Source organism: Orycteropus afer, unplaced genomic scaffold (assembly GCF_000298275.1).
Source record: "Orycteropus afer afer isolate SDZICR_OR568_19922 unplaced genomic scaffold, OryAfe1.0 scaffold00054, whole genome shotgun sequence".
In the NCBI taxonomy this organism is placed as follows: domain Eukaryota; kingdom Metazoa; phylum Chordata; class Mammalia; order Tubulidentata; family Orycteropodidae; genus Orycteropus; species Orycteropus afer.
In genome coordinates, this window is record NW_006921641.1 from 6,826,424 (window position 1) to 6,837,559 (window position 11,136).

The window sequence follows — 11,136 nt, forward strand, 5'->3', positions numbered from 1 at the left end:
CCAACCTTCCTTCTGAGGAGTGGCTGGTGGGTTTGAACAGCCAGCCTTCTGGTTAGCAGTCAAATGCCTTAGGCACTATGCCACCAGAGCGCTTTTTTTTTTTTTGGTATACTCAACAACTCCGAAATGCACATTCTATGTAAGTACTCAGGGAATGCCGGGTTATAAATCTCAGTACGTGTTTCAAAAGACCGAGTTCTTAGAATATATTCTCTGACTACAAAGTAATTAAAATAGAAATCAATAATAATAAAATAGTTAGAAATGCCCTAAAATGTTTGCAAATTAAACAGTGTACTTCTAAATAACCCACAGATCAAATAAGAAATCCCAAGGGTAATTAGAAAATATTTCAAACTCAATGATAATGAAAATACAACACGTCAAAATTTGTGAGATGCAAGTTAATACAATCTTTCAAACAAAACCACACAGCAACCCTGTAGGATAAAGTACAACTGCCTCATAGGGTCTCCAAGGCTGTAAATCTTTACAGAAACAGACTGCTACATCTTTCTCCCGCAAAATAGCTGCTGGTTTCAATCGCTGACCTTCAGCTAGCAGCCAAGCACTGTAACCACTGTGCCACCAGGGATCCTTAATATAATGCTTAGAGGGAAATACACATTTTTTAAGTTTATATTGTTGTGTTGTTGTTGTTATGTGCCGTTGAGTCGGCCCCGACTCATAGCGACCCCTCCTTGGGTTTCCTAGGTAGTATCACTATGCTATCAGAGCTCCTATTTGTACCTCAAGACAAATTAAATCCAATGTAAGTAGAAAGAAAGAAAGAATAGCAAAAATGAAGGAATAATACAGATGAACTACAGAGAAAAGTAATACAGCCAAAAGTTGATTCTTAGAAAAAGTTAATAAAGCTGACAAACTTCTAATAAGACTGATCAAGAAAAAAAAGATAAAAGATATAAATTATCAATATCAGAAATAAGGGAGTACCACTAGAGATCTTACAGATATTAAAGGGTTAAAACTGCAGTACTATGAACAAATTTATGCCAATAAATTCAACAACTAAGATAATATGGAAAAATTCCTTGAAAAATACAACTTACCAAAACAGAAAAAAAAGGAAATAGAAAATTTGAATAATCCTATTATCTACTAAGTAAAATAAATTTATTATAAAAAATCTTCCTATTAAGGTTTATATATGGAAGGAAATTATCTTTGTTGGTTGCTAGGGGTAGGCAGGGAGGGGAGAGAACATTGCAAAAAACAAAAAAAAATGCATTGACCCATGTCACTTCAGTTTTGTGTATTTCACTGTACATAAATTATATTTCAATAAAATGTATTAAAAAATTTTTCTTATAAAAAATATTCCAGACCTAATGGTACAACTGGCGAATTCTATCAAATTTAAGGAGAAAAAAAATACCAATCTTACACACACTCTTTCAAAAACAGAGGAAAAAGGAACATTGTACAATTCAGTTTATGAAGCCAGCATAACCCGGCTACCAAGTTTGGGCTACTCTGACCTTTACACTGCTTTGTTTGTTCACTGAAATAACATATATGTATTAATATGCTCTGTGTCTTTGGCTTCTCTAGCAAAAGAGAAAGCTTTCTATGACTACTATTTGCCAAACTTTCTTCTTCCAATGTGAGGGAATCATTACACTCTTGACACTGATTTTACTATTAATTACTAAATACCAATTTCTCAGAGCCCCTGGGTGGTGCAAATGATTAACCGAAAGGTTGGAAGTTTGGGTCCAACCAAAGATGCTTAAGAAAAAGGGCTGGTGATCTGCTTCCAAAAAAAATCAATCACTGGAAACCCTACAAAGCACAGTTGTACTCCGATACACACAGGGTCACCATGGCTTGGGACTAACTTGATGGCAGGTAGTTAACTGGTATCAATTTCTCAGATAATTTGTTCTCAAGTCAGGCCTTCCCCAGCTTAAAAGAACTCCAAACTTTAAAAAAAAAAAAAAAAAACACTCATGAGGTAAAAGACAGCTTCTTATCACCAGGAGCTAAGAAGACCCCATGTGACTCTTACCAATTCTACCATCTAAGGCTCTAAGGACTTTATGCTTGGTAAAATAGAGGGTCAGCAAAAAAGAGGAAGACCCTCAATGAGATGGACTGATACAGTAGCTGCAAGAACAGGCTCAAACACAGCAACAACTGTGAGGGTGGTGCAGGACATGGTAGTACTTTGTTCTGTGGTACACAGAGTCACTATGAGTCAGAACCAAATCAACACCACCAAACAACAAAAGCTCTACAGTTAGACAAACTGAGTTTAATTTCAGCTGGGCTTAAAATTCTCAGTTTGCTTGCATTTGCAATGTTGGCAAGTTATTTAATTTTTCAAAGCTTCTATTTCTTCTGTAAAACTGGGATAATGGTGGCACCCAAAATGAGGTCATGCTCATAAAGCACTTAACACAGGATCTCCCACATAAGTACACAACAGCTAGTATCATTATCCCTGGGCTTTTGCTTTGATTTTCCTTTTAATAAAACCCCCAGATTCTTCTCCTTATACATGAACTAAATATGCAAATCAAACTACAGTTATTTATTTATTAATTACCAGAATGCTAGAATCTATTTCTTAATGTCATAAAAATGACAATTTTAAGTGCAAATATAGAAAAGATGCTGAAAGAAGAAAGGGTTCTGAGGAAGAGGAAGAGAAGGAAGGGAGATGAGGGGAGGAATCTGACTACTGAAACTGTCACACACACAAAAACCAACAGTTTTACACACACACAAAAAAAGTTCTATCTAAATCAAAATTTAAAAAATTAACTTTGTAACAAGGAATGAATACAATTTGTAAAATTACTCACCCCTGTATTTCTTTTTAAAATATGAAAGGAAGGATATATTGTAATGATTTATTAAAATTTAATTTACTGGGAACTTTTCAGAAACATCTTCTCTGTCTGTCTCTCTATAAAGGTAGGTATAACCATACCAACCACTGCTTTGAGAAATATTTTCCAATCAACTTTCACTTAAGACGTCTGTATCATTAGCATGATGCTACTTGAGGGGTGGGGGGAGACAAATCAATCCAAAACAAACAGGTAAAGAAGATCCTTTAACAACAGAAGGAAAAGTAGTCTTCTCATTTCCCTTTTTTGGTATTATACTCATCACCTCTCTACCCTGACAAGTCAATAAACCAATTAACATTAAGTTCTAGGAAAAGTTGCTCAGGAAAAAGAAAGAAAAGAATATTCTAAGGAAATATAACCTTTCAAGGTAAATACAGATAGCTGCACACAAAGAACTCAGTTTTGGAAGGAGGCTCTGCTGATATGCAGCCATAGGGAGGAGTTGGAGTTCCTTCATAGTCCCTGAGGAAGGAGGAGTCTGGGCTCCATCCCACAGGAAGTCATCAGCTCAGATCAAAGAAATACGAGCTCAGAGTTTTGTGCATTGACTTTACAGCGAATACCTGGTGTTCCATGAATCTACTCCACACATTGTATGCATTTTTACCTTACAGATGTTGCTAACCTAGGCCAACACGCAGGCAACCACTTTCATTCCTACATTTTGTGGTTACTGGAAAGATTTAAGTAAATCACATTACTGTCATACATAACAAAAGAAAAAAGTTTATTATCTGAATCTTAACTTTCATTGTTTTGTAAAATAAAGCAGTGGAAATACAAAATAAAGTTAATGATTTTAAAATTCTTCAGTATGTACCTTTAATATTTCTGTATTTTATTAGATGTAAAGTATACATCAATGAAGGAAAATAATAAGAAAATTCATGAAGAATATGAAAATAAAATGATTTTGTAATATAGCTCTTAATTATGTAATTTATTCCAAAGAATGAATAATTTTTATTTCCTTCTAGTTTTTGTATTTTCTCCTTTAAATACTAAAGTATGTCTTATATAACATGAAGGACTTATGTTTCTTCTACAACCCAAATCTGACTCTAATAAAGTAAAAATAGGTTGGGCCACTTTAACACAAGCATACAGTTTCCTTCTCTGGTGTAAAACTTACCACAGGTAGTGTGAGCCAGGTTGCCACAAGGCGGTTGTTGATCCAGCGATACCAAGATGGGTTTAGAAACATCAAAGGTAAAAAGGGACCCAGCATGAAAATGCTTCCAAGAAAGCTTCCCCAAAACAGAGTGAGTATAAAGTAAATCCCTTTCCATGACACCATGATTCTGAAAGATACATATGAAAAAAAAAAGGAAATATTTTGTTATTATACATTTAACTTTCTAAAATAAATTTCAGAATGATACACGTAATATTTTTTATTATAAGCCAAATTTAGTTTATAATCTTTCAGAGTTGGAGGGAAGAGGCGCAAACCTGAGGATCAGAGAATAAAATATAAGGAGAAAGGAAAGATCACAAAGATAGATAGATAGACAGACAGACAGAAGGATGATGGTTAGATATTATGCAATATGCCTTTTATTCATTGTATCATTTAAGATGACCATCTTATGAATTAGATAGCAGTAGTTTCATTTAGAAATGAGGAAACAATGCTTGAAGTTTGTGATGTTTCCAAGGCAAGAAAGCTAGTAACTAGATGAAATAGGTTTCTCAACCCAGGCCTGCCTGACTCCAAAGTCCATGCTTTAAGTATGAGGTAACGTAGTTAACATGCAATGTTTTCCAAACTTAACACAAATATAAGAATCACTTGACATTTGTTAAATATATATTTCTAGCCCATTCCCAAAAGAGTCTGTTCAGTTGATCTAGAGAAGTGCAGAGGAATCTATGTATTTAATGAATATTCTGGAGAGTCTTATTACCAAATTAGTTTGGGAAAACAAATTTATATAACAAGATCAAGAGAACCAGGAGTTAGAGGCTATAATATTGGTTCTCACCCTATTATTAACAGCTGTAAACATTGGACAACTCCTTTAATTGGTTTAAAAAAAAAAAAAAAACAGCCACCGAGCTGATCCCTACTCCTGGTGACCTTACAGAATATAGCAGAACTGTCACATAGGGTTTCAAAGGCTGTAAATCTTTATGAAAGCAGATTGCCTCATCTTTCTACCACAGAGAGACTGGTGGGTTCAAACCACTGACCTCTGCTCATCAGTTGAATGCCTTAACTACAGTGCCACCAGAACCTCTTTAATTGCTTAGACTCTTGGTAAAGTAAGAATATACCTGCCCCTACCCTATAATCCTTATACCAGAATAACATGCTTTCCTCATAGTACCCTAGAGAGTATAATCGCTATCCTTTGTGCCTCCCCACACACAGAAAATTACTACAAATGGAAGTATACTGCACATGTGCACTTGATATATAAGCTAAATTTAAGATTCCTTGACCAAGATGATCCCTAATGTTCCTGACAGCAGTTTAAAAAAAAGTATCTACAAATACTTTTTATGCTACTAAGATTCTAAGGAAGTGTCTGCAACATTTTCTTTTCCTTCTTTTAAATTTTTATTGTGATTTGTGCGAAAGTTTACAGAGCAAACTCATTTTCTATACAGCAGTTCACATACACTCTGTCTCATGACACTGACTACAATTTCCTACATGGTAACAGCTCTCTTCCCACTTCCTCCCCATAGTTACTTCTTCCTTGTGTCCTTCCCTCCCATGCACTCCTGCCCCCGCCTCCCAGCTGCCTCCCTGTGCATACACAGCCCTTCTGTTCTCCCATGATTGAGCTCTCCAAGGAGTCTATCTACCTAATATAAATATTCACCTCTATGTCTGTCTTTTGTTTGGCTGGAAGCCACAGGAATGGGTTTAATTCCAGACATGAAAGGCTCTAACAGACCAACAAACCTGGTTCCCACACCCCTTTTTTAAAAAAATGATTTTGAGTTTTGTTCCACATTGTTCTCCTTCTCTATCCAGGATTTCCTACATAAATTTCCCTCCAAGTGGTTGACAGTGGTAGCCAGGCACCATCTAGTACAAACTTTTCCTTGAAGAACCAGATAGTAAATATTTTCAAATACTTTCAGCTTTGCCAGCAATACACTCTGTCACACCTCTCTGTCATTGGGGCATAAAAGTAGACAGAGATAATACATAAACCAATTAGCATGGATGTGTTTCAATAAATCTTTACTTACAAAAACATAGATAGGATTTGACCTGCTAGCTGTAGCTTTTCAACCCTGTTTTAAGTTGTTACAAAATGATATAGATCAGCTTAACCAACATCTCCCCATCAATCAAATAGTGTTTATTAGACTATATAACTGCACATATTTGTAGATAAAGACAGTGCCCATGTTATGAGGATTGGACAAAAGTACAACCTGTAGTTAAAAACCAACCCTCATATGTCTTTCCTTCAGTGTAAACTCAGCAACCATGCACAGAAAGGGACCAACTGGCGCACATCCCATCTCACCCAACTTGTCCCTCAGCAACCACTGGGTGCTCCCTGTCCCCATCTAGCCCAGGACCATGCAATGTGCCCCTTGAACTAAGCCCAGGAGGTGATGGTGCAGGACCCAGTGTGGGCTCCACTTGGGGCTGGCAGGGCCCTCAGCCAGGTGGGAGGCTGCAGATACAAACCCAGCTTTGCTCCACATCACATGGCCAGTTGATACTTCAGCACTGTCTGCAGTTGGGCATGGTGTGCAAGCCCAACCCTGACCCTAGTTGGCCCAGGTCCTGGCCTAGTCTTACCTCACCTCAGTCATGTTCCCGGCTCTCCATTCTGCAGCTCAAGCCTGACACCAGAATCCTGGGGATGACAAGTAGGGAGAGTCTGGATAAAAGAGGGCATGACACCGGCAGTGACCAAGAAAAAGGAATAAGGCCCAGAGCAGTTGCCACAGCCACAGAAAACTCGATGCCTACACTTCTGGCACAACACAATGGTTCGTAGTAATAACCTGGCAGTGCTATACATCAAAACATTATTATTAATACTGTATTGTGTTAAAAATATTTCAGTGTTGAGGGAGTTCCGGTAAGATGGTGGAATAGGCAGGAAGACTGCACAGACCCTCTTCAACAAAGAAAAGGGGAAACAATTAACACAGATACAGAAGATCATCCTGGACACCTGAGCCTTGAAGAGAAGGCTATAGAAGTGGAGTAAACTCCAACTAGAAGAAGAATTTGCACAAAACCCCCAAAAAAGGAGACATATGGAGCAGCGGTCTGGCAGCGATCCTGACAGCATAGGCAGCTTGGATATTGCCAAGTGGTGGTAGGACCTCCTAAAAATTAACCTAAAAATCAGCCTTGCTAGCCAGGGACTGCATGGATGACTGCTCTGATGGCTGGTGAATAGAAGGGGAAGCAGTAAAGAAGATGGGCTGAGCTGTGGACTTTGCCTGTCCAGAAGGCGCAGCCATTTTGAATGTTTACAAGCGGTTTGACCTTCTGGATATTAAAAGTGACAGCATTCTCCCAGATTCCAGGCTCAGAACAGGTTTTACCTGCCAGGAACCTCAAGGACATTCTGGACACAGACGACTGGAAAGATATGACATTCCCCTTGTTACTCTTATACCCCACACACTCTTGGTAAAGGGAGGTACAGCCATCCCTCACATCCATCCACCTTCTGGGCCAGCAGGAATTCCATCCCAGTGTGTGTGCAAGGACGGAGCCTGAGTTCCCTACCCTACCCTGCCCTGATATTTTTTCTGTTTCTTTGTTTTGTTCAGTTTTAAAACTACTATTATTATCATTAATTTTCTCCTTTTTATTATTGTTCATTATTCTTCCCCTCTCAGGTTCTAGTTTTCAGCTTTTATTCTTTTATGTATTCCTGGCTCCAATTATTTTTTCTTTCTCTGGTTAAACCTGCTCCTTGTTTTTCTTTTTGCATTTTTTCCCATTTTTTTCTTTAATATTCTCCTTCCCTACCTTTTTTCTTTTATTGCCCTCTCACCAGATAGTGTGGTGGTTTATTTTTTTTCTCCCCTTTTTTCTTTTTTGGTTACTGTTACTGTTATTATACAGTGTGTTTTGTCCTTCTGTTTTTACTTTTTTGATGGTTATTCTATAGTTATTTTTGTCTAACTGAGTGGAAGACAGCAACAGTCCCCATGCAACACAACTACACACACACCTCCTGCAGCTTCACTTACTGAGTGAGAGCCACCACCTCCTTCTCCACCAACAGGCCTACCATAAACAACCACCAAGAAAGGCCTGACTCACCCTTGACTGCTCTTCACAAACAGTTAACAGAAATCAAAATACAACAATGCCACTATGTCTCAGAGACACCAGACCATCACAGTCCACACAAACAAGCAAGATAAAGTGGTAGAAACAAGGGAACAGGATACAGACCCAGAATAAATCCTGGAGAAAGCAGCAGCATTGGAACTCTTTGATAAGGAATTCAAAAGAATTATATTCAGGAAATCTTCAGAGGATTGAGAGACAGATCAAGGAAAACACAGACAAAACCCTAGGAGAATTCTGGAAGAAAATACAAGAACAAAATGACAAAATAAATTGAAAATTAGAAATGATTCTAAATCTACAGATAGAAATTCAGAAGATCAACACTAAATTGACAGAAATAGATAACACATAGTAAGGGCAAAGGAGTAGAACTGATGCAATGGAAGGCAGAACTAATGAGATTGAAGACAAATACCTGAATACTTCTCTGGAAAGGGATCAATCAAAAAAAGATCAAACCAAAATGAAGAAAGCCTAAGGTTCATGTGGGATACCATCAAAAGGAATAACCTACGTGTCATTGGAATTCCAGAACAGGAAGAGAAAAACAAAAACACTGAGAAAATTGTCCAACATTTGTTGGAAGAAAACTTCCCAGATATGATGAAACATGAGAATATATCCATTCAGGAAGTCCAATAAACACCAAACAGGACAGAACCCAAAAGAAATTTACCAAGACATATCATCATCAAACTCATCAAAACCAAACACAAAGAAAGAATCCAGAAAGCTTCATGGGAAAAACAAAAAGTTACTTACAAAGGGTAACCAGTAAGAATAAGCTCTGATTTCTCAGCAAAAACCACGCTGGCAAAAAGGCAATGGGATGGTATACATAAAACACTGAAAGAGAAAAATTATAATCCAAGAATTATATACCTGGCAAAACTGTCCCTCAAATATGATGGTGAAATTAGGAGATTTCCAGATAAGAGCTAAGGAAATTTGTTAAAAGCAGACCAACCTCACAAGAGATACTAAAGGGAGTGCTTTGAAGAGAGAAGCAAAAATAACAAATAACAATCAACCATTAAAACACAAGATAACATAACCTGGAAACCACAGTTATGGACATATCCAAAGTAAAATAAACTTGCAAGACTGTAACAGGGAAACAGAGACATCAGTTGGCAAGTGAAGACAACTACAAACCAAAAAAAGGGAAAACACTGTGTAGTTACAGAACTTCTAAATGGTGAGGAAGTCAAGAGAAATGCAAAACAGAATGGACTATTCTAATCTCAAGGAGAAAATTATGAATCTTGTTGTTGTTGTTGTTGTTATATGCCGTCGAGTCAGACCCGACTCATAGAGACCCCTCCTTGGGTTTCCGAGGTAGTATCACTACGGAAGTAGATTACCCCATCTTCCTTCCGAGGAGTGGCTGGTGGGTTTAAACCACCAACATTCTGGTTAGCAGTCAAGTGCCTTAGGCACTATGCTACCAGAGCTTATAAATCTTAGGATAACCTCAAAGAAAAATTATAAACCTTCACATCACAATAAAAAAGAGAACAAGCACAATTATTCAGCATATATTAAAACAACAGCAACAAAGGAAATTATAACATGAGTCATAAACACAATGAGCTCAGCACAGAAAATAATATGGAACAAAGAAACCAGGGACACCATGAAAAAACTAATAACAAAATGACAGCAAGCAATTCATACTTGTCGATAAAAACACTGAATGTCAATGGATTAACTGCACCACTCAAGAGACAGAGCCCTGCAGATTGGATAAGAAAACAAAACTCATCAATATGCTGTCTACAAGAGACACACCTTAGAGACAAAGACAAAAATAGACTCAAAATCAAAGGCTGGAAAAAGATATATCAAGCAAATGGCAACCATAAAAGAGCAGGAGTGGCAATATTACTTTCTGATCAAATTTAAGGCAAAAACCACCATACGAGACAAGGACATTATATAATGATTAAAGGATCAACTGAACAAGAAGATATAACCATAATAAATATTTACAGAACCAATGAAAGAACCCCAAAATACATAAATTAGACTCTGAAAGAGTTGAAAAGGCAAACAGACAACTCCACAGTCATAGTGGGAGACTTTAATACACCACTTTCAAAGAAAGACAGAACTGGAAAGAAGGATGCAAAGGAACTAAACAATACAATCCACCAACTTGACCTTATAGACATCTACAGAGTACCTCACCCAACAACAGCACAATATTCGTTCTTTTCCAGTGCACATGGAACATTTTCCAGGATAGACCATATGTTAGGCCGTAAAGCAAGCACTCATAATTTCAAAAACATTCAAATACTGGAAAGCACCTTCTCAGATCATGCTGTTGCTGTTGTCATATGTTGTGGAGTCACAACTAACTTGTAGCAACCACATCTCGGGTTTCTGAGGCAGTATCACTACAAAAGTAGATTATAAATCAACAATAAGAAGATAAATGGAAAAGTGTAGACACATGGAAAATAAACAACAACCTCCTTACGAAAGACTGGATAAGAAGAAATAAAAATTGATTCCAAAATTCCTTGAATCAAATGAGAATAAAAACACAACAGACAAAATCTTTGGGACACAGCAAAAGCAGAAGCCATTTTATAGCAATAAATGCACACATCAAAAAAGAAGAAAAAGCCAAAATCAACACTTTAAACCAACATCTCCAACAATTAGAAAAAGAATAGCAAGAAAAGCCCACATTCACTAGAAGAAAGGAAATAATAAAGATTCCAGCAGAAATCAATGAAACAGAAAACAGAAGGGCAATAGAAAAAATCAACAAGACCAGAAGTTGGTTTGTTGAATAGATCACTAAAATTGACAAACCACTGGCAAATTCAACAAAGGAAAAGGGGGAGAAAATACAAATAACACGAATAAGAAATGAAATGGGTGACATCACAACAGAACCAACTGAAATAAAAAGGATAATATCAGGATACTATGAAGAACTACACT

The 11,136-nt window shown here is 37.2% G+C and overlaps 1 protein-coding gene across 1 annotated transcript in view; it reads right to left on the reverse strand.

Moving 5' to 3' along the window:
• Positions 1 to 4,179, reverse strand: part of LCLAT1 (lysocardiolipin acyltransferase 1) — a 200,226-nt gene extending 196,047 nt beyond the window's left edge. The window contains exon 1 of the mRNA XM_007938810.2: positions 4,015 to 4,179. Within this exon, the coding sequence (XP_007937001.1) occupies positions 4,015 to 4,179 (165 nt within the window). The remainder of the gene's footprint in view (positions 1 to 4,014) is intronic.
• Positions 4,180 to 11,136: the final 6,957 nt, after the last annotated feature.